The sequence below is a fragment of the Tachyglossus aculeatus genome, chromosome 11, assembly GCF_015852505.1.
Source record: "Tachyglossus aculeatus isolate mTacAcu1 chromosome 11, mTacAcu1.pri, whole genome shotgun sequence".
Lineage (NCBI taxonomy): Eukaryota > Metazoa > Chordata > Mammalia > Monotremata > Tachyglossidae > Tachyglossus > Tachyglossus aculeatus.
This window is the reverse complement of record NC_052076.1, coordinates 25,732,575-25,755,652: the sequence shown is the minus strand read 5'-3', so window position 1 is coordinate 25,755,652 and position 23,078 is coordinate 25,732,575. Positions and strand designations below refer to the sequence as shown.

Below are 23,078 nucleotides of genomic sequence, written 5' to 3'. Positions count from 1 at the left end.
TCACTCATTCAATCGCATTTATTGAGCGCTTACTCTGTGCAGAGCACTGTACTAAGCGCTTGGGAAGTACAAGTTGGGTTCACAGCCTCAATAACAGGGGTGTCGGTACCCGCGTGCGTAGCGGATAGGCTTCTAGACTGAGAGCCCACTGTTGGTCTCCATATGTTGCCAACTTGGACTTCCCCAGCGCTTAGTCCAGTGCTCTGCACACAGTAAGCGCTCAATAAATACGATGGAATGAATGAATGGAGCGCTTACTCTGTGCAGAGCACTGGACTAAGCACTTGGGAAGTACAAGTTGGGTTCACAGCCTCAATAACAGGGGTGTCGGTACCCGCGTGCGTAGCGGATAGGCTTCTAGACTGTGAGCCCACTGTTGGGTAGGGACCGTCTCTGTATGTTGCCAACTTGGACTTCCCAAGCACTTAGTACTGTGCTCTGCACACAGTAAGCGCTCAATAAATACGATTGAATGAATGAATGAATGAACTGAGTGCTTACTCTGTGCAGAGCACTGGACTAAGCGCTTGGGAAGTACAAGTTGGGTTCACAGCCTCAATAACAGGGGTGTCGGTACCCGTGTGCGTAGCGGATAGGCTTCTAGACTGTGAGCCCACTGTTGGGTAGGGACCATCTCTATATGTTGCCAACTTGGACTTCCCAAGTGCTTAGTCCAGTGCTCTGCACACACTAAGCGCTCAATAAATACGATTGAATGAATGAATGAATAGGCCCTGGAGTAAGAAGGATGTGGGTTCTAATCCCTACGGCCATATAATAATAATAATAATAATGGTATTTGTTAAGCACTTACTATATGCCGAGCGCTGCTCTAAGCGCTGGGGTAGATACAAGGTTATCGGCTTGTCCCACGTGGGGCTCACAGTCTTCATCCCCATTAGACAGATGACGTAACTGAGACCCTGAGAAGTGAAGTGACTTGTCCAAAGTCACACAGCCGGCACATGGCACAGCCAGGATTAGAACCCACGACCTCCGACGCCCAAGCCCGGGCTCTTTCCACTAAGCCACGCTGCTTCTGGGTGACCTGGGGGAAATCATTTCCCACTGTTGGGTAGGGACTGTCTCTATGTGATGCCAATTTGTACTTCCCAAGCGCTTAGTACAGTGCTCTGCACATAGTAAGCGCTCAATAAATACGATTGATTGATTGATTGATTCTCTAGGCCTCAGTTCCTCCACCTGGAAAATGGGGAGAAGAGTGTGAGCCCCATGGGGGACACGGCCTGTGTCCAACTTAATGTGTGTACCCCAGGGTTTAGAACACTGCTTGGAACATAGTAAGCGCTGAACAAGTACCATAATAATAATCAATCAACCAATCAATCGTACTTACTGAGCGTTTACTGTGTGCTCCTACCCTCTGGAGCCCACTGAACAGGGGAAAACTGGTCACCAAGGACCAAGAAAGCCCCCAAGCCCGTGGGAGTTGAGGCTGCTGCAGCCTGGCTCAGTGGAAAGAGAACAGGCTTTGGAGTCAGAGGTCATGGGTTCAAATCCCAGATCCGCCAATTGTCAGCTGTGTGACGGGGCAAGTCACTTAACTTCTCTGGGCCTCAGTTCCCTCATCCTCATCCCTCATCCTTCTAGACTGTGAGCCCACTGTTGGGTAGGGACCGTCTCTATATGTTGCCAATTTGTACTTCCCAAGCGCTTAGTACAGTGCTCTGCACATAGTAAGCGCTCAATAAATACGATTGATGATGATGTTGCCAACTTGGACTTCCCAAGTGCCTAGTCCAGTGCTCTGCATACTAAGCGCTCAATAAATACGATTGAATGAATGAATGAACCAGCGTGGCTCAGTGGAAAGAGCCCGGGCTTTGGAGTCAGAGGTCATGGGTTCAAATCCCGGCTCCGCCAATTGTCAGCTGACTTTGGGCAAGTCACTTCACTTCTCTGGGCCTCAGTTCCCTCATCTGTAAAATGAGGAATAAGTCTGTGAGCCCCCCGTGGGACAACCTGATCACCTTGTATCCTCCCCAGCACTTAGAACGGTGCTTTGCACATAGTAAGTGCTTAATAAAATGCCATTATTATTATTATTATTATTATTATTTGGAGTCACAGGTCATGGGTTCAAATCCCTGCTCCACCACTTGTCAACTGTGTGACTTTGGGCAAGTCACTTCAGTTCTCTGGGCCTCAGTTCCCACATCTGTCAAATGGGAATGAAGACTGTGAGCCCCCCGAGGGACAACCTGATCGCCTTGTATCCTCCCTAGCGCTTAGAACAGTGCTTTGCACATAGTAAGCGCTTAATAAATGCTATCAAAAAAAACCCCAGGCCGCTCCGCTTCTCCCGCTGATCAACACCCAGGCAGTACTACGCGCTTAGAACAGTGCTTTGCACATAGTAAGCGCTTAACAAATACCACCATTATTATTATTACGCACCTGTTGGCTCTAGGTTCGAGCCAGTCTGGAGCCATGGGTGCCCACTCCAAGAGGGCAAAGCACTCCCCACAGTTCCCACTCTTGCTATCCCAAGCCTGAAATGATAATAATAATAATGGTATTTGTTAAGTGCTTACTATGTGCAAAGCACTGTTCTAAGTGCTGGTGGGGGATACAAGGTGATCAGGTTGTCCCACGTGGGGCTTACAGTCTTCATCCCCATTTTATTCATTCAATCATATTTATTGAGCGCTGTGTGCAGAGCACTGTACTAAGCGCTTGGGAAGTACAAGTTGGCAACATATAGACATTCATTCAATTGTATTTATTGAGTGCTTACTGTTTGCAGAGCACCATACTAAGCGCTTGAGAAGCCCAAGTTGGCAACATATAGAGACGATCCCTACCCAACAGTGGGCTCACAGTCTAGAAGGATGAGGGATGAGGGAACAGAGAAGTGAAGTGACTTGCCTAAAGTCGCATAGCTGACAAGTGGCGGAGTGGGATTTGAACCCAAGACCTCTGACTCCAAAGCCCGTTCTCTTTCCACTGAGCCAGGCTGCTTCTCCTGAGAAGCAACATGGCCTAGTGTCTACAGCCCGGGAGTCAGAAGGACCTGGACTCTAATTCAGCTCCACCACTTGTCTGCTCGGTGACCTTGGGCAAGTCATTTCACTTATCTGGGCCTGTTTCCTCCTCCCTAAAATGGGGATTGACTGTGAGCTGCATGTGGGATAGGGACTGGGTCCAACCCAATTCGCTTGTAATCACCCCAGCCCTCAGGACAATGCTGGGCACATAGTAAGTACTTACACACCACAAGTACCACACCCCCTCTCCATCCCCCCCATCTTACCTCCTTCCCTTCCCCACAGCACCTGTATATATGTTTGTACATATTTATTACTCTATTTATTTATTTATTTTACTTGTACATATCTATTCTATTTATTTTGTTAGTATGTTTGGTTTTGTTCTCTGTCTCCCCCTTTTAGACCGTGAGCCCACTGTTGGGTAGGGACTGTCTCTAGATGTCGCCAACTTGCACTTCCCAAGCGCTTAGTACAGTGCTCTGCACACAGTAAGCGCTCAATAAATACGATTGATGATGAATTATTATTATCCAACCAGGTCTATCGTATTCTATTTACATATCTATTCTATTTATTTTATTTTGTTAGTATGTTTGGTTTTGTTCTCTGTCTCCCCCTTTTAGACTGTGAGCCCACTGTTGGGTAGGGACTGTCTCTATATATTGCCAATCTGTACTTCCCAAGCGCTTAGTACAGTGCTCTGCACATAGTAAGCGCTCAATAAATACGATTGATGATGATGATCTTTAAAGCCCACATTCCCGGCCCCCTCGGACTCCCAGTTCCTGTAGGTCAGCGCCAGGCCGGCCTAGACTAGGTCCATCTGTTGTCCTCGGAGCATCTAGGCTGCGAGCCCGCTGTTGGGTAGGGACCGTCTCTCTATGTTGCCAACTTGTACTTCCCAAGCGCTTAGTACAGCGCTCTGCACACAGTAAGCGCTCAGTAAATACGATTGAATGAATCTGGTCGACCGGAGGAGAAAAGCCCCCAGAAGACTCTCCCCTGTTGGGACGCCGGTCTACTTGTTTTGTCTGTCTCCCCCTTCTAGAATGTGAGCCCGCTGTTGGGTAGGGATCGCCTCTGTTGCCGAGTTGTACTTTCCAAGTGCTTAGTATAATAATAAATGATAATAATGGCATTTGTTATGCGCTTACTATGTGCAGAGCACTGTTCTAAGCGCTGGGGGGAATCCAAGGTGATCAAGTTTTCCCACTTGGGGCTCACAGTCTTCACCTTAGTACAGTGCTCCGCACACAGTAAGCGCTCAAGAAATATGATCACACCTTCCTGCCCATACGACCAGAGGGGGGACATCTCTTGTATCCTCCCCAGCGCTTAGAACAGTGCTTTGCAAACAGTATAATAATAATGGCATTTATTAAGCGCTATGTGCAAAACTCTGTTCTAAACGCTGGGGAGGTTACAAGGTGATCAGGTTGTCCCGCGGGGGGCTCACAGTCTTAATGCCCATTTTACAGATGAGGTCACTGAGGCACAGAGAAGTGACTTGTCCAGTCACACAGCTGACAGTTGGCGGGGCTGGGATTTGAACCCATGACCTCTGACTCCATTCATTCATTCAATCGTATTTATTGAGCGCTTACTGTGTGCAGAGCACTGTAGTAAGCGCTTGGGAAGTCCAAGTTGGCAACATATAGAGGCGGTCCCTACCCAACAGTGGGCTCACGGTCTAGAAGGGACTCCAAACCCCGGGCTCCTTCCACTGAGCCACGCTGCTTCGCAGCACGTAAGCATTTATTAAGCACTTACTACGTGCAAAGCACTGTTCCGAGCACTGGGGAGGTTACAAGGTGATCAGGTTGTCCCACAGGGGGCTCACAGTCTTAATCCCCATTTTACAGATGAGGGAACCGAGGCACAGAGAAGTGACTTGCCCAAAGTCACACAGCTGACAATTGGTGGAGCCGGGACTTGAACCCATGACCTCTGACTCCAAAGCCCGGGCTCTTTCCACTGGGCCACGCCATCGTTATTTTTATCTCTGTCTGAAACCTCCACCCCGGCCCCTCTTTTGCCAGTAAAGGGGGGCAGAATCAAGCTGGCCAAGGCCAGATGTCCACAAATCATCCGTTTATTATTAGAAAGTTTTGCTCTCCCCCACTGTACAGTATATAGCGCTCCAACTTCCGCGACAAAATTAAATACGGTTGGTGTAGGCTCGTAAGTACGTTCTTTCCTCCCTCCCTCCCCAAATCTTGCCCTCTCCACGTCGAGCGCTACCGCGGGGGCCAAACGGGAGCCGGCCGAGAGGACGCCGGGCCGTGCGGCCGAATCTACGCGCCGGCGGTGAGCGGCGTCGGGAAGTTAATACTGGGTCCGTCAAATATATACATCGGCGGCAAGCAAGGAAGGTCGAGGGTCCTCGATACCACGGACGACGGGACGGAGTCAACGCCCGGCTGGAGGGAGAAGAGGGAGAGGAGGAGGAGGAGGAGGAGGAGGAGGGAGAAGCAGCAGTCCTCCCCGGCTGGCCCAAACCACGTCTTTGCCCCCAGCCCGGCTCCAGTGGTGGGTGCGGGGCAACCCCCGTTGTCCGAAGGAAGAAGTGGGCGACCCCGAGGCTGGTGCCCCCGCCTAAACACGGACGGAGACAGTGCGTCATGTTAAGGCTGATGGCGGAGGCGGGAGGGATGGGGGAAATCGAGGTAAACTGCTTCCTTCGGTCGGCGTCGCCGTCCGGGCCGTGGGTCTGAGCGGGCGGGGGATGGCGGGAAGCGCAGGTGAAAAGGCCCCAGACGCCCGGCTCCGGGCCCCCCACCCTCCCGCCCGCGTCCCGTCCTCGTCTGTCTCCCAGAAGGCACATTTTGAACCGACGAACAGCGAGAGGGTTCCCGGGGGGGCAGCGGGGCGGGGGCCGGTGGCCGCCCCGAGACCCCGGTTCCGCCAGTCGAGAGGCCGCCCGCCCGCTCCAGACCGTGCGGCCCGTTTTCTCTCAGCAAAGATGCTAAATGATTTTCCTTTTTTTTTGTCTTTTTCTTTTTTGTTGGGGTTTTTTTTGGTTTTTACATTTTATAATACATAAAAAGTTCAAAAATACATGAGCTTGGTAAAATATACATGCTTGAGTCATTTTTGCATCAGCGAGGAGCAGGCGCGTTCCGCCTGTCGGGTCCGGCGGGGCGGGGGACTTCACGGGGGTCCGGGCGGGACGGCGGCAAACCTATTTACACGAAGCCAGCGGGATGGGGCGCTAAAAGAGCGGGCTGTAAAAAATATTATTGCAGTATACTACAAATGTGGAACCTTCTTCTCGGGAGCTACAAAAAGCAGCATCGACGGTGACAGAGTTCAGTGCAATTCTTTACGTTTAAAAAAAAAAAATTCCTATAAATAATAATAATTAAAAAAAAAAAACAACATCAGCATGACCGCACGCCGCCCTTGCGACCCCGGCTCTTCTGCGGAAGAGGAGTCCGAGGGAGTCCCGGGGTCCAGGTCGCTCCGGCTTCGGACGCCCGGGGTGGCGGGGTCGGACCCCCGTCTTCCGCCCGGGCCCGTGGGGCGGCGCCGGGAGGCCTCGGGCGAGGGGAACGGCGATTCCCGAGCACGGCCGGTCGGTCGGTCGTCCGGCCCGGAGCCCAGAGCCCCGTGCTGGAGTGTCAGCTGGAGGGGGAGGGAAGAGTGGCGGTGGGGGCAGCGCGGTGGGGGGGACGAGGAGGGGTCTACGTAGATCCTTCCCGCCCGGCCCGGCGAAGGGAAGGCCCGCTCATCCGTGAAGAGGCTCTCCGGCTCAGGATGTGTGGAAAGAGGTGAGAGGTGGGAGAAAAACACAACCGAAACCCAAAATCCCTGACATTAAGCCCGACGCCAACCTCGCGCGCCGCCACCCCCCCCCCGACACCCGCCGCGCGCCCCCCGCCGCGAGCCCAGGCTCGGTTCTTTGGCTGCCAAGCAACTCCCCGGCCCGCGGCGCGCATGAGTGACACTCCGGGGGGGCGGGCGGCCCCTCCGGCCCTCCCCGTCCCCCCCTCAGGTGCCGTGGCTGGGAGGATGCTGCAGGTCCTGCCCTGAGAAGATGGGGTGCAGCAGCGGGTGGAGGTGGAGGGCGGTGGCGGCGGCGGGGCGGGGGGCCAGGAGCGTGGGGTACAGGGCCGCGTGGGGGACGGGGTGGAAGGCGAAGGGCCCCGGGTGGATGGCCGAGGCGGGGATGATGTGGATGGGGTGGCTGGCCAGAAAGGTGGCCGGGTGGCCGGGGATGAGGGAGTGGGTCAGATGGGACAGGGAGATGGGGGTGAGGTGCGGCTGGGGGATGTGGTGCACCTGGGCCAGGGGCTGCGGGTGCGGGTGGATGCCGATGGCGGCGGCGGCGGCCGCCGCGGCCGCGTGGTGCTGCAGGATGGCGTGCTGCACCGTGGTGATGGAGGTGGCCGCGGCCGCGGCCGTGGCGGGCGGCTGGAGGTGGATGGGCTGCAGGGCCGGGGCGGCCGGGGCCAGGGCGGCCGAGGCGGGGAAGGCCTTCACCTGCTTGGCGAGGAGCTGCTGCTGGATGTGCTGCTGGGCCGCCTGCTGGAGCTTGCTGTACTTCTCCATCTCCTCGGGGGTGAAGGTGAGGGGCTGGCTCTCCAGGGGGGCCAGGGACCCCGCCTCCGCCCCGTCTGGCTCCTCGGGGCCGGGCTCCCCCGGTGGGGGCGCGAAGCCCGCGTAGGGCTCCGCCTCGGGGGCCGGAGGCGGCAGGCCGGGCTCCGGCGGGGCGGCCCCGCCGTCCCCGTCGAGGGGCTCCGGGGAGGCCCCGGCCCCGGGGGGGTAGCCGGCGGCGGAGGCCGGGGGCGGCTCGGGGGCCGCTCCGGCGGGTCCCTCCTCCGGCTCTTCGCGGGCGGTGGAGGGCGGGGAGCCCTCGGCGTCCTCCGGGGGCCCGAAGGGGGCCTCGGCGGCCCCCGGAGGCCCCTCGTCCGGCTCCTCCTCCGGCTCCCGCTCCTCATCCCGGTCCGGCCCGGCCTCTTCGCTCTTCCTGGGGCCGGGCCTCCGGGGGGCCGGCAGTTTCCCGATGAGAGGGAGGACTGGCTTGTGGCCCAGGGAAGGGGGCAGTTTGGGGCCGAAGTAGCCCTGGGGCGGGTCCTTCAGCTTCGGGCCCGCTCTTCCCTGGGCCGCGGCGGCCGCGGGCCCCGGGGCCTCTCCGGTCCCTCCGGGCTTGGGCTCCGCCTTCCTCGCCTGGATCTTCTCCAGCAGCAGCTTGGCGGTGAGCGAGTTCCGGTCCTCGGGGCTGCCGGGGCCCCCGTCCTGGCCCCTGCCGTCGTCGCCGCGGCCGGCCCGGAAGCAGTGCGGGGACTGGGATCGGTAGATCTTGGCGCGGATGAAGTCCCGGCGGCCCGGGCGCCGCTCCTCGGGGCTCTCGTGGCCCCCGGCGCCCTTCCGGAAGCCCGCCCGCAGCGAGGGGCTGCGGGGTCCGCGGCTGCGCCCCCGGCTGTAGCTGCGGCTGCGTTGCCAGCCGCGCGCCGCGGCGCTGCGGCTCCGCCGCTTGTCGGGGCTGCGGCTGCTGCGGCTGCTGCAGCTGCTGCGGCTGCTGCAGCGGCTGCGGCCGCGTGAGCGGCCCCGCGAGCGGCTCCGGGAACGGCCGCGGCTCCGGCTGGACCCGTCGTCGTCGTCCTCGGACGAGGAGGAGGAGGGCGGGGACGACGGGGAGGACGGGGAGCGGGGCGAGGAGGAGGAGTACTTGCGCCGCTTCGAGCGGGGCTTCGAGCTGCCCGAGTCCGAGGCGTCCTCGGAGCCGCGCGAGCGCTTGGCCCGCCGCCGCCGGCCCCGCCGCTCCCGCCGCCCCCGTCGCCCCCGCTCGCTGGAGTCGCTGGAGTCGCTGTCGTCCGAGTAGCTCCGCGGCCGGCTGGAGCGGCTGCGGTCCGAGGACGCGTCCGAGCTGCTGGACGGGGAGCGCCGGGCGGAGCGGGAGCGGCTCCGCGAGCGGGCGCTGCCCGAGTCCGCCTCGTCGCCCTCGCTGTCCGGGGACGGCCGGCGAGAGGGGCCGGAGTCGCCGTCGCCCTCGTCGTCGTCCTCTTCGCTGCGGCGGCCGGCCCGGCTCCCCCGGCCGCGGGAGGCGGCCGGCGGGGTGGAGGGGGCCGAGGGCGGCGGCTCGGCCCTCCGCTTCTTGCCGCCGTGGTCCTGGGCGGCCCCGCCGCCGCCCCCTCCGCCCCCGCTCCCGCCGCCGCCCTCTTCCTTCTGGCCGCTGGTCCCCTCTTCGGACGGCAGCGACCTCCTCTGAGAGTCGTCGGGCGGGGGGCGGCGGCGCCTCCGCGGCGGGGCCGGGCTCCCGCTGCCCGGCGGCTCCGGCTTGGGCCCCCGCTCCGAGTCCCCGGGCCCCGACGACTTGCTCTTCTTGCGCTTGCGCTTCTTGCGCTTTTTGGCCTTCTCCCCGGCCTCGCCCCTGCCGCCCTTCTCCTCCGGGTCTTCCTTGTGCTTGCGCTTGCGCTTGCTCGACTTTTTGTGCTTCTTCTTCTTCTTGTGGCGGTGGGCCCTGCCCGCCTGCTCCTTCCTGCCGGGGAGGCTGTCGGCTCCCTCCGCCCGGCTCCCGCCGGGCTCCGCCGGGCTCAGGCTGCTGCAGGCGGATCCCGAGGGGGCGGCGTCCCCCGCCTTCCCGCCGGCGGGATGGCCCCCGCCCTCCGCCCCCCTGTCCTTGCTCGGGTCGCCGGGGTCCTGGGGCTGGAGCGGCCCCTTCGAACCGTCCCCCGCCTCTTTGGGCTTCTCCCCGCCTCTCGCCCGACCCTCCCGGTTCCGCGACAGCTTGAAATCGAAGTAGAGCGGGTTGCAGCTGTAGGACACGGAGGGCTCCGTCTTGGTGAAGATGAGCAGTTCGGAGGGCCACTGGAGCGCCGTGCTCTCGTCCTTGCTCAGGACCGGGAAGAAGGGCCCAGTGGGCCGCCTGGGCCCTTCCGGGTCATCTCTGGCCCCGGGGACGGTCTGGTGGGGGGCTTCCGTCGGGCCTTCGGGCTCGGGCGCCTTGGTCTCCGCCGGCGGCTGCCCATCCCCGGCGGGGGGGCCCGGGTCCCCTCGTCCGCCTTTGGCCTCGGCCTTGCCCCTCGGCTCGGGGGGCCCGGCGCCGCCCGCCTCCTTGGGCGGCGGTGCCCCCGAGGTCTCGCTTGCGGCCGGCTTGTGGCCGGCCCGGGGCCGTGGAGAGCCGGCGGCCTTCGGGCTGGAGCCGCCGTCGGCCTCCCTCTGCTCGCTGGCTCGCATGAAGAGGAGGAAGGGGAAGTTGGGCTTCACCGTGCAGTGGGCTGGGGGGGTGTAGTGGTAGTATTCGGGCTCGAGGGAGGAGGCCCCCTCTTCCCGCTTCAGCTTCTTCAGCTTGGACAACGTCGAGGCCAGGGAGCCGCCGTCCTTCTCGGCCGCGTCCTCCTCGGCCTTCTTGCCGTCGGGCTGACCCGCCCCCTCGGCCTCGCCGGCCTTCTGCGCGGCCCCCTCGGCGCGGTCGGAGCCCTTCTCCTCGGCCGGGGGCTCGTCCCCGGGGCCGCCCTCCTCCGCGTGATCCTTGAAGACCGAGGCGATCGACTCCAGTTTGACGGGGGCCTTCTTGGCGAAGGAAAACGACACCCCTAGTTTTTGCAGCGGGGTCCCCAGGTGGTTCTTCACGCCGAAGCCGAGGGGCTGGGGGGCCGGGCCGGGAGCGGAGGCCGCCGCTGCCCCGCCGCCGCGGTCGGCGGCCGATTCGGGGGCCGGGCCGAAGGCCGGCTGGGTGCTGTTGCCGCCGCCGGCCGCCTCGTCCTTTTCCTCCTCGCCCCCTTCTTCGTCTACGGCTACCGTGGTCGGCTTGAACATGGGGCCGCTCCCGGGGGCGCTGCACAACAGTTTCGGTAAGCAAAGGCCAGTTACTGTGGAGACCCTGGCCTCCCGAGCGCTCAGTACAGTGCTCTGCACCCAGTAAGCGCTCAATAAATACGACTGACTGCCTGGGCCTCCCAGACACCCCCCAGCTCCAGCATCCTCGTCGGCGCCCTCTCCCCGGCGGCCCCGGCCCCAAGGGAAGGCGAGCGGCAAGGCCTGGCGGATACCGCCCGGGCCCGGGAGTGAGAAGGTCACGGGTCTTAATCTCGGCTCTTCCGCTTGTCCGCCGGGTGACCTTGGGCAGGTCACTTCGCTTCTCTGGGCCTCAGTTACCTCATTTGTAAAATGGGGATTGAGACCGGGAGCCCCGCATGAGACAGGGACTTGGTCCAACCCGATTTGCTTGGCTCCACCTCAGCGCTTAGTACGGTGGCTGGCATACAGTAAGTGCTTTACAGATGCTATTTGTAATAATAATAATATTAATGATGCTATTATTAATATTATTATTATTAAGCAAGGCAGGTGGCCTTACTCATCCCCCATTGTTTGGGGGTGATGTTCAGCACATGGCCGGTCCTGGGGGGTGCCCCAGGGGGCAACTGGCACGGCCCCTGGGCGACATGTTGAGAGGCCCAATTATCTGCCCGGCCCTGCAGATTTAACCCACCGGATAACTGACTTTTGGGTGGGCACACCACGCCAGGCCGGTCCACCACAGCTACCGGACCCCGGGAGGGGTCGGGGAAATCGACGGCTAATTTCCCAAGTGACCCGAGAACCGCCGCCCGGCCCCAGCTCTTCCCCGAAGGAGGCCCTTGCACCCCTGACCCTAAAATCCGGGGGGCAGGGGTCTGGAGGTGGCGGCCCGTCCCTCGCCGGCCGGCCCTTCGGGACCAAGCTGCCGGCCGCTCTGGCCGCCGCAGAGCGGGGATAATCGTCTCTCCTGCCAGTTCCCTGGGGGCTCTGGAGGACTCCGGGGAGACAGACAAAGTTCTGACCTCTCGGGAACCAAGGTGACCTCAGGGACTCCCCAAGTGAGGAGGAAATTCCTGATGACCCACGGGCGTGAGCCCTCTTACCCGCTGCTGCCTCCGTTTCCCTTTTCCTGTCTGAACGCTTTACTTAACTACCTCCCACCTCACCCTCCGTCCCCAGCCCCGTATTTCCCCCGCCTGGAATGCCCTCCCCTTCAAAGCACCTAAAACCCCACCACCTCCAGGAAGCCCACCTAGATTCACCCCTTCCGGCTCCGCCCATCCCCGTAGCATTTCCTTTAGCATTTCGATCAAGGAGGGCAGTCTGTTCCCTCCCCCGGCCCCCGACCCGCTGGGGCCGCCGAGGGACACGGAACCTCGGGCTGGGTGGAAAGCGGGGTCTGATGCAGCTCACGCTCTCTTGTCTCTAAACTTCTTTGCCTGTCAGGATGCTCGCCCCATTGGACCGGGCCTCCTTGAGGGGATCGGTCCCCCAAGGGTTTCCCAAACCCCGGTCCGTGTCCCCGCTCACCATTCGGCCTGCTTCCTCTGCTCAGCCAACTCGTGCAGCCGCCGCAGGGCCTTCTCCTGCTTCTTCTCGTCCTTCCGGGACCGCGAGGAGACATTGCGAGCAAACTCCCTCTGCTTGAGATCCTTCAGCCGCTGCGGGGACACAGGGAGAGGGGAATGGAGGGACGGGAGTGACGAGACACCGACAGGGCCAGAGGGGCTGGCCGAGCCCAGGACCGCGGTCGACGCGCGTCGCCCCCGACTCCGGGTTCATCGGAACAGGGTCCGTCACGTGCAACGCGATCCCGGGAACTGCTGCGCTTTGAAGCGAGGTGAGTGTGTGTGTAATACAGCAAGCACAACTCCGGGCCCGGGAAGGGAAAGAAGAGGGGTCGCTTCCTCCGTGGCTCTTCCGGCCAGCAAGCGGATCGGACGGATGGGGCCCAGCGGGAAGCCGTGGTGGGGTGGGGGAAGGTAACGGCCGGTGCGGAAAATGAACCGGGGTCCAGAGCTCGGGGAGAGCGGGCCTGGCTTCGATCCCTGGCTGCCCCTCTCCGGCGCGGTTACAAACGCAGCCGTTTCCTCCTGGCAGTGCCAGGGTCCGGGGACAAGAAAAGGCCTTCACCAGCGTCGGAGATGCACCCGGCCGCCCTCCCCACCCAATCTGGCCCCTGGAATTCGCCAGCGAGCCAAGTGGCGCATCGTTCCTCCGAGCGGATGCTCTCGGGGGAACCGAACGGACAACCTCGGGTAGCAGTCTGCCTCATTTTACAGGATTTTGAAGCAAGGGATGTGCCACAATGCAGGAGTTTACTTCCAAGTTTTGTTTTGTGTTTACTGGTTTCTTTGTTTCTGAAACCACGTCACCAATGCAAGAGACAGCACCAAACGGTGCCCGGGGAAAGAAAACCAGGTACTTTCAACACGCTAGATAGCGTGGAAAAAAAGCAAAACAACGGACACACCAGACCAGAGATTCTCACAACGGCCTCAGTGAAAAGAATGTGGCCCGACAGAAAATGAACACTGCTTTGGTTTTGTGCTGGGAAGTGGAGACAGACAGACAGGGGAGTTTCTCTTACCTAATATTTATATGAAAGGGCAGTGGAGTTTTTTTACCAAGTTAGGAGGGAGGAAGGGAGAGAAGGAGGGAATGACCTACACAACAGATACGTGGTTACGGACGCTAGTAGAATAACTCACTCTTGTGATCTCGACTCCCGAATTAGAAGGATTTGCTTTCAATACATCAGCTGAAAATGCCACACCACAAAGGAGGAAACACGCACACATACGCAGAAAAACAAGGACAGATAAAACAAGGGTGGAAGAGACAACAATCCACCCGCAAGCTAGCCTCGGTAGCCGGGAACAACAAATCTGCCAACCCTAAGGAGTCACAGGGGCCAGACGGCATACGCACGCACTCACTCACTCACACGGAGAGCCTTCATCTGGAGGAACGTTGCCAGGAAAAGAAAGAAAACCTAAAATCCCGGAAACAGACACGTCCTGAGCTAAAACGGGCAGCTCAGCTCTGCCCTGTCCCCGGGGACTGAATTCAGCTCGTCACCCACGACAGGTGGCCAGCGGCCAACGTTTGTGCCTTTCCATCCCATCGCGGGCAGAGGCGGGGAGGGGAAACGGGCATAAGGGATGGCCAGCTGCCTGGATGGGCTCAAAACTGGGGTTACCCACAGCATAACCGAGTGGAAAGCGCCTGGGCCCGGGAGTCAGGGGACCTGGGTTCTAATCCTGAGTCCACCTGCCTACTTTAGGGCTTGCCGCTTCAGCCCTCTGGGCCTCAGTTCCCTAATCTGTAAAATGGGGTTAAGCTACCTGCTCTCCCTCCCCTCTCAAACTGTGGGCCCCATGCCTGCCCTATTATCTTGCACCTATCCCAGCGTTTTGTGCAGTACTTGGCACCTCATCCTCCCTTCAAAGCCCTACTGAGAGTTCACCTCCTCCAGGAGGCCTTCCCAGACTGAGCCCCCTCCTTCCTCTCCCCCTCGTACCTGTATATATGTATATATGTTTGTACGGATTTATTACTCTATTTTAATTGTACAAATTTATTCTATTTATTTTATTAATATGTTTTGTTTTGTTGTCTGTCTCCTCCTTCTAGACTGTGAGCCTGCTGCTGGGTAGGGACCGTCTCCATATAATAATAATAATAATAATGATAGCATTTATTAAGCACTTACTATGTGCAAAGCACTGTTCTAAGCACTGCGGAGGTTACAAGGTGATCAGGTTGTCCCACTGGGGGCTCACAGTCTTAATCCCCATTTTACAGACGAGGGAACAGGCGCAGAGAAGTTAAGCGACTTGCCCAAAGTCACACAGCTGACAGTTGGCGGAGCTGGGATTCAAACCCATGACCTCTGACTCCAAAGCCCGGGCTCTTTCCAGTGAGCCATGCTGCTTCTCCATATGTTGCCAACTTGGACTTCCCAAGCGCTTAGTACAGTGCTCTGCACACAGTAAGTGCTCAATAAATACGCCTGACAGACTGAATGAATGAACCTAGTAAACACACTGCCAAATACCGAATCCCATTCTCCCCACCACTTAGCCTGTGTACCCCGTGTGGGACAGGGACTGACCCGATTAATTTATATCTACCTTAGCTCTTATAAGTGCTTGACGTATAGTAAGCATTTAAATGCCATTTAAACTCACTCTCCTTCCCCTCCGCAAACCCTCTCTCTCTCTCTCTCTTCCTCCTTGGGTTTCTCTGGGCCAAACTCCCCTCGCTGGACCAACGGGCAGACGGCCTGTCCACTGCTCCCCTCCATCCCTCCTGTCTACGCATGCCCCCAGCCCAGTCTCTTCCCCCTTTTAGACTGTGAGCCCACTGTTGGGTAGGGACTGTCTCTATCTGTTGCCAACTTGTACTTCCCAAGCGCTTAGTACAGTGCTCTGCACACAGGAAGCGCTCAATAAATACGATTGATGACGATGTTGCCAACTTGTACTTCCCAAGCGCTTAATACAGTGCTCTGCACACAGTAAGGGCTCAATAAATACAATTGATTGATTGATTGATTGGCTCCCCCCGCCGAGGGTCGGCGAAGAGTTGCCATCAGCACCCGGGATATCTGCCGTGTCCCTGTTCTTCAATCCTCCCGAAGCCCCCCGGACCACTCAGCTACAGCTTTCCCTCAGTCACGCCACCTCAGCCCAACTCTCTAATCGGCTCTGGTTTCCCTGCCCGGCCTCCCCATGTCCCCCTCAAAACTGCTTTTATTTGGGGGGGTGGTTTTCCAAACCTATCCAGACCCTCCTCAGCGAGCAACTCTGCTGCTGCTGCTGCTGCTGCTGAGTGGTGGCCCCCGGGCCTGAATACCTGCCCTGCCCTTGGTGGGGAAGGGGATTTGGGGGAGGGCCTGGACGGAGCTTAACCAGAGTAGTCTGGGGCCACAAACCCGTAGCCCCCTCCAGGGGAACTGGACAGTTATTATTTATTTTATAATAACTTATTTATTTATTATTTATTAATTTTAATTAATTTAACTTATTTATTTTACTTGTACATATCTATTCTATTTATTTTATTTTGTTAATATGTTTGGTTTTGTTCTCTGTCTCCCCCTTCTAGACTGTGAGCCCACTGTTGGGTAGGGACCGTCTGAACTCCTTGTCTTCCCTCCCAAACCCTGCCCTCTCCCTGACTTTCCCATCACTGTTGACGGCACTATCATCATCATCATCAATCACATTTATTGAGTGCTTACTGTGTGCAGAGCACTGTACTAAGTGCTTGGGAAGTACAAGTTGGCAACATATAGAGACAGTCCCTCTATATAGGCACTACCATCCTTCTCGTCTCACAAGCCTGCAACCTTGGTGTCATCCTCGACTCCACTCTCTCATTCACCCCTCACATCCAAGCTGTCACCAAAACCTGCCGGTCTCAGCTCCGCAACATTGCTGAGATCCGCCCTTTCCTCTCCATCCAAACCGCTAACCTGCTCGTTCAAGCTCTCATCCTCTCCCGTCTGGACTACTGCACTAGCCTTCTCTCTGATCTCCCATCCTCGTGTCTCTCTCCACTTCAATCCATACTTCATGCTGCTGCCCGGATTATCTTTGTCCAGAAACGCTCTGGACATATCACTCCCCTCCTCAAAAACCTCCAATGGCTACCGATCAATCTGCGCATCAGGCAGAAACTCCTCACCCTGGGCTTCAAGGCTGTCCATCCCCCGGCCCCCTCCTCCCTCACCTCCCTTCTCTCCTTGTCCATCGCAGCCCGCACCCTCCGCTCCTCTGCCGCTAATCTCCTCACCGTTAGGCCTCGTTCTCACCCGTCCCGCCGTCGACCCCTGGCCCACGACATCCCCCGGGCCTGGAATGCCCCCAATCCCTCTGCCCATCCGCCAAGCTAGCTCTCTTCCTCCCTTCAAGGCCCTACTGAGAGCTCACCTCCTCCAGGAGGCCTTCCCACACTCAGCCCCCTCCTTCCTCTCCCCCTCCTCCCCATCTCCATCCCCCCCCCACCCCGCCTTACCTCGTTCCCTTCCCCACAGCACCTGTATATATGTATATATGTTTGTACGGACTTATTACTCTATTTATTTATTTTACTTGTACATATTCTATTTATTTCATTTTGTTAATATATGTTGTTTTGTTCTCTGTCTCCCCCTTCTAGACTGTGAGCCCACTGTTGGGTAGGGACCGTCTCTGTGTGTTGCCAACTTGGACTTCCCAAGCACTTAGTCCGGTGCTCTGCACACAGTAAGCGCTCAATAAATACGATTCAATGATTAAGACTACGAGCCCCACGTGGGACAGGGACTGTGTCCAATCCGATTTGCTTGTATCTACTCAATCAATCATATTTATTGAGCGCTTACTGTGTGCAGAACACTGTACTAAGCGCTTGGGAAGTACAAGTTGGCAAAATATAGAGACAGTCCCTACCCAACAGTGGGCTCACAGTCTAAAATCTAAAATCTACTCCTGCGCTTAGTACAGTACCTGGCATATCGACGCATTTAACCAATACAACAATAATAACAGCCGTTGCCCTCTCCATCCCCCCATCTTACCTCCTTCCCTTCCCCACAGCACCTGTATATACGCATATATGTTTGTACATATTTATTACTCTATTTATTTATTTTACTTGTACATATCTATTCTATTTCTTTTATTTTGCTAGTATGTTTGGTTTTGTTCTCTGTCTCCCCCTTCTAGACTGTGAGCCCACTATTGGGTAGGGACTGTCTCTATATGTTGCCAACTTGGACTTCCCAAGCGCTTAGTCCGGTGCTCTGCACACAGTAAGCGCTCAATAAATACGATTGATTAAGACCACGAGCCCCACGTGGGACAGGGACTGTGTCCAATCCGATTTGCTTGTATCTACTCCTGCGCTTAGTACAGTTCCTGGCATATCGACGCATTTAACCAATACAACAATAATAACAGCCGTTGCCCTCTCCATCCCCCCCATCTTACCTCCTTCCCTTCCCCACAGCACCTGTATATATGCATATATGTTTGTACATATTTATTACTCTATTTACTTATTTATTCATTTTACTTGTACATATTTATTCTATTTCTTTTATTTTGCTAGTATGTTTGGTTTTGTTCTCTGTCTCCCCCTTTGAGACTGTGAGCCCACTGTTCCGTCTCTAGATGTTGCCAACTTGGACTTCCCAAGTGCTTAGTCCAGTGCTCCACACACAGTAAGCGCTCAATAAATACGATTGATTGATTGATTAATAAGTTCCGGCAGGGAGGGGGCTGCCGAGAATCTCCAGCGCGGTCTGTCTGCTGTATTAAGCGCTCTGGGCGGCCAGTCAGGGATCAGGGGGTGGGAATGGGCCCTTCCTGTGGTCACTACTCCCTCACTCGGCTCTCCAGCCCTGAGGAAGAGATGGAAGCCGCGGTGGATGTGGCGTCTTATCCCTCTCTTCCCTACTACGGGGTCAGGAAACCGGACGCGCCTCGGGCCCCTTCCAGGGCCGCCACAGTCAACGGACCAGGAAGCCTCTCTATTTTAAGGAAAACCACAGCGGCGGCAGAGAAATCCCATCGCAAGGCGAGTGACTCCCGATCTGAAAGCAGCCGACAATCCCCTAGACCGTAAGCGTGGCTCAGTGGAAAGAGCCCGGGCTTTGGAGTCGGAGGTCATGGGTTCAAGTCCCGGCTCCACCATATCAATCAATCAATCAATCAATCGTATTTATTGAGCGCTTACTGTGTGCAGGGCACTGTACTAAGCGCTTGGGAAGTGCAAGCTGGCAACATAACAGTAATAATGATGGCATTTGTTAAGCGCTTACTATGTGCAAAGCACTGTTCTAAGCGCTGGCAGGTTGTCCCACGTGGGGCTCACAGTCTTCATCCCCATTTTACAGGTGAGGGGACTGGGGATACAAGGTGAGTAGGATGTCCCACGTGGGGCTCACGGTCTTAATCCCCATTTTACAGATGAGGGAACTGAGGCTCAGAGAAGTTAAGTGACTTCCCCAAGGTCACACAGCAGACATGTGGCGGAGTCAGGATTCGAACTCATGACCTCCGATTCCAAAGCCTGTGTGACTTTGGGCAAGTCACTTAACTTCTTAGGAGGCCTGCCCAGACTGAGCCCCCTCCTTCCTCTCCCCTTCTCCACCCCCCCCACCTTACCTCCTTCCCTTCCCCACAACACCTGTATATATATTTGTACAGATTTATTAGTCAATTTACTTATTTCACTTGTACATATTTATTCTACTTCTTTTATTTTGTTAACATGTTTTGTTTTGTTCTCTGTCTCCCCCTTCTAGACTGAGGAGACAGAGAACAAAACAAAGACCGTTGGGTAGGGACCATCTCTATACGTTGCCAACTTGGACTTCCCAAGCGCTCAGTACAGTGCTCTGCACACAGTAAGCGCTCAATAAATACGATTGAATGAATGAATGCTAGAGGCCACGGACGGTCTCCCCTGGCAAAAGCTGGGGCGGGGGGGGGGGGGTGGGAGGGAGCCGAGGGCAACTCGGGAACGAAAGTCGTGGGCTAAGATGCGCCGACTCAACGGGGAAGCCCATCCCTTGGGGCCAGTTTCCAACTCCGGTGGGCCACAGGGCCGCCTGAGGCTACGCTAGCACTAACCTGCTCTCTTTCCTCCTTGAAAAGTGCTCACTTTCATTCGTTCACTCATTCAATCGTATTTATTGAGCGCTTCCTGTGTGCACAGCACTGGACTAAGCGCTTGGGAAGTCCAAGGTGGCAACATTTAGAGACGGTCCCTACCCAACAGTGGGCTCACAGTCTAGAAGGGGGAGACAGAGGATAAAACAAAACATATTAACAAAATAAAACAGAATAAATATGTACCAATAAAATAAATAAATAGAGATAAATAGGGTAATAGCAGTTGGCAGGGGAACCACACGTGCAGCCAACTCGTCACCACCCCATAACGCGGGGGGCTTATCCTTTGCCCATCCTAGCCGACTTCACGGGAAAGTTTCCAACTCTGGTGGGCCACAGGGCCGCCTGAGGCTACGCTAGCACTAACCGGCTCTCTTTCCTCCTTGAAAAGTGCTCACTTTCATTCGTTCACTCATTCAATCGTATTTATTGAGCGCTTACTGTGTGCAGAGCACTGGACTAAGCGCTTGGGAAGTCCAAGGTGGCAACATATAGAGAAGGTCCCTACCCAACAGTGGGCTCACAGTCTAGAAGGGGGAGACAGAGGACAAAACAAAACATATTAACAAAATAAAATAAATAGAATATGCACAAATAAAATAAAAAGAGATAGAGTACATAAAAGCAGTTGGCAGGGGGGCCACACGTGCAGCCAACTCGTCACCACCCCACAATGGGGGGGGGGGGGGGGGCTTATCCTCTGCCCATCAATCAATCATATTTATTGAGCACTTACTGTGTGCAGAGCACTGTACTAAGCGCTTGGGCAGTCCAAGTTGGCAACATATAGAGACAGTCCCTACCCAACAGTGGGCTCACAGTCTGGAAGGGGGAGACAGAGAACAAAACCAAACATATTAACAAAGTAAAATAAATAGAGTAGATAGGTACAAATAACTAAGAGCCACAATAAGAGCCACAGGCAAGAGCCAACAAGCCCACCCGTGAGGTCAGCTCATTCATTCATTAAGTGCTTAGTACAGTGCTAAGCGCTTAGTACAGTGCTCTGCATACAGTAAGCACTCAATGAATACGACTGATTGATTCATTCATTCATCCGATCGCATTTATCGAGCGCTTACTGTGTGCATAGCGCTTTGTGACCCTGGGCAAGTCCCTTCACTTCTCTGTGCCTCAGTTACCACACCTGTCAAATGGGGATTGAGACTGGGAGCCCCAAATGGGACAGGGACTGTGCCCACCTTGATTTGCTTGGATCCACCCCAGCCTAGCAGAGTGCCCAGCACATAGTAAGCACTTAACAAACACCACCATTATTATTATTACGCAGAAGACCGGACGCTCTGGCGAAAATATTTCCATGGAGTCGCTGTGAATCGGAAACGACTCGCCGGCACTTTCATTCAATCGTATTTATTGAGCGCTTAGTGTGTACTCATACTGGAATAATAATAATAATGATGGCATTTGTTAAGCGCTTACTATGTGCAAAGCACTGTTCTAAGCACTGGAAGACAGGACGCTCTAGTGAAAATATTTCCATGGAGTCGACGTGAATCGGAAACAACTCGACGGCACTTTCAATCAATCGTATTTATTGAGTGCTTACTGTGTACTCGTACTGGAATAATAATAATGATGGCATTTGTTAAGCGTTTACTATGTGCAAAGCACTGTTCTAAGCGCTGGAAGACCGGACGCTCTGGCGAAAATATTTCCATAAAGTCGCTGTGAATCGGAAACGACTCGCCGGCACTTTCATTCAATCGTATTTATTGAGCGCTTACTGTGTACTCGTACTGGAATAATAATAATAATGATGGCATTTGTTAAGCGCTTACTATGTGCAAAGCACTGTTCTAAGAGCTGGGGGAATACAAGATGATCAGGTTGTCCCACGTGGGGCTCACAGTCTTAACCCCCATTTTCCAGATGAGGTCACTGAGGCTCAGGGAAGTGAAGTGACTTGCCCCAGGTCACACAGCTGACAAGGGGCAGAGCCGGGATTCAAACCCACGACCTCTGACTCCCAAGCCCGGGCTCTTTCCACTGAGCCCCGCTGCTTCTCGGTTAAGTGACTTGCCCCAGGCCACACAGCAGACGTGTGACGGAGCTGGGATTCGAACCCCTGACCCCTGACTCCAAAGCCCGGGCTCTTTCCACTGAGCCACGCTGCTTCTCTTCTCTGGAAAGTACGATTCGGCAACAGAGAGAGACCGTCCCTGCTTGGTAACAATACTAAGCGCTTGGGAGAGTTCAATACAATAGCAGACACATTTCCTACCCACAATCAGCTAGTAGTTTGGAGAGGGGAGGACTCAGGGATTCATTCATTCACTCAATCGTACTTATTGAGCGCTTACTGTGTGCAGAGCACTGGACTAGGCGCTTGGGAAGTACAAGTTGGCAACACATGGAGATGGTCCCTACCCAACAGTGGGCTCACAGTCTAAGACTGTAGAAGATCAGATCAATCAATCAATCAATCGTATTTATTGAGCGCTTACTGTGTGCAGAGCCCTGTACTAAGCGCTTGGGAAGTACAAGTTGGCAACACATGGAGATGGTCCCTACCCAACAGTGGGCTCACAGTCTAAGACTGTAGAAGATCAGATCAATCAATCAATCAATTGTATTTATTGAGCGCTTACTGTGTGCAGAGCACTGGACTAAGCGCTTGGGAAGTACAAGTTGGCAACACATGGAGATGGTCCCTACCCAACAGTGGGCTCACAGTCTAAGACTGTAGAAGATCAGATCAATCAATCAATCAATCGTATTTATTGAGCGCTTACTGTGTGCAGAGCACTGGACTAAGCGCTTGGGAAGTACAAGTTGGCAACATATAGAGACGGTCCCTACCCAACAGTGGGCTCACAGTCTAGAAGGATGAGGATGAGGGAACTGAGGCCCAGAGAAGTGAAGTGACTTGCCCCAAGTCACACAGCTGACAATTGGCGGAGCCGGGATTTGAACCCATGACCTCTGACTCCAAAGCCCGGGCTCTTTCCACTGAGCCACGCTTATTACTCTGTTTATTTATTTTATTTGTACATATTTATTCTATGTATTTTATTTTGTTAATATGTTTTGTTTTGTTCTCTGTCTCCCCCTTCTAGACTGTGAGCCCACTGTCGGGTAGGGACCGTCTGTCTAGGTTGCCAACTTGTACTTCCCAAGTGCTTAGTCCAGTGCTCTGCACACAGTAAGCGCTCAATAAATACGATTGAATGAATGAATGGATAGTGCTATTATTTTATTCTGACGACTTGACACCTGTCCACATGTTTTGTTTTGTTGTCTGTATCCCCCTTCTAACCAATCAATCAATCGTATTTATTGAGCGCTTACTGTGTGCAGAGCACTGGACTAAGCTCTTGGGAAGTACAAGTTGGCAACGTATAGAGACGGTCCCTACCCAACAGTCCCCACAGCACCTGTATATATGTATATATGTTTGTACATATTTATTACTCTATTTATTTATTTTACTTGTACATATCTCTTCTATTTATTTTATTTTGTTAGTATGTTTGGTTTTGTTCTCTGTCTTCCCCTTTTAGACTGTGAGCCCACTGTTGGGTAGGGACTGTATATGTTGCCAATTTGTACTTCCAAGCGCTTAGTACAGTGCTCTGCACATAGTAAGCGCTCAATAAATACGACTGATGATAGAAGGGGGAGACAGAGA

General features: G+C 55.6%; 1 protein-coding gene across 2 annotated transcripts in view; it reads right to left on the bottom strand.

The window, feature by feature from the left end:
* Nucleotides 1-5,813: 5,813 nt before the first annotated feature.
* Nucleotides 5,814-23,078, bottom strand: part of GPATCH8 (G-patch domain containing 8) — a 154,533-nt gene continuing 137,268 nt past the window's right edge. For both annotated transcript variants that reach the window (XM_038753982.1, XM_038753981.1), the window contains exons 7-8: nt 12,288-12,418; nt 5,814-10,791 (exon numbers count right to left, since the gene is read on the bottom strand). In XM_038753982.1, the coding sequence (XP_038609910.1) occupies nt 7,002-10,791; nt 12,288-12,418 (3,921 nt within the window). In that variant the 3' untranslated portion in view covers nt 5,814-7,001. The remainder of the gene's footprint in view (nt 10,792-12,287; nt 12,419-23,078) is intronic.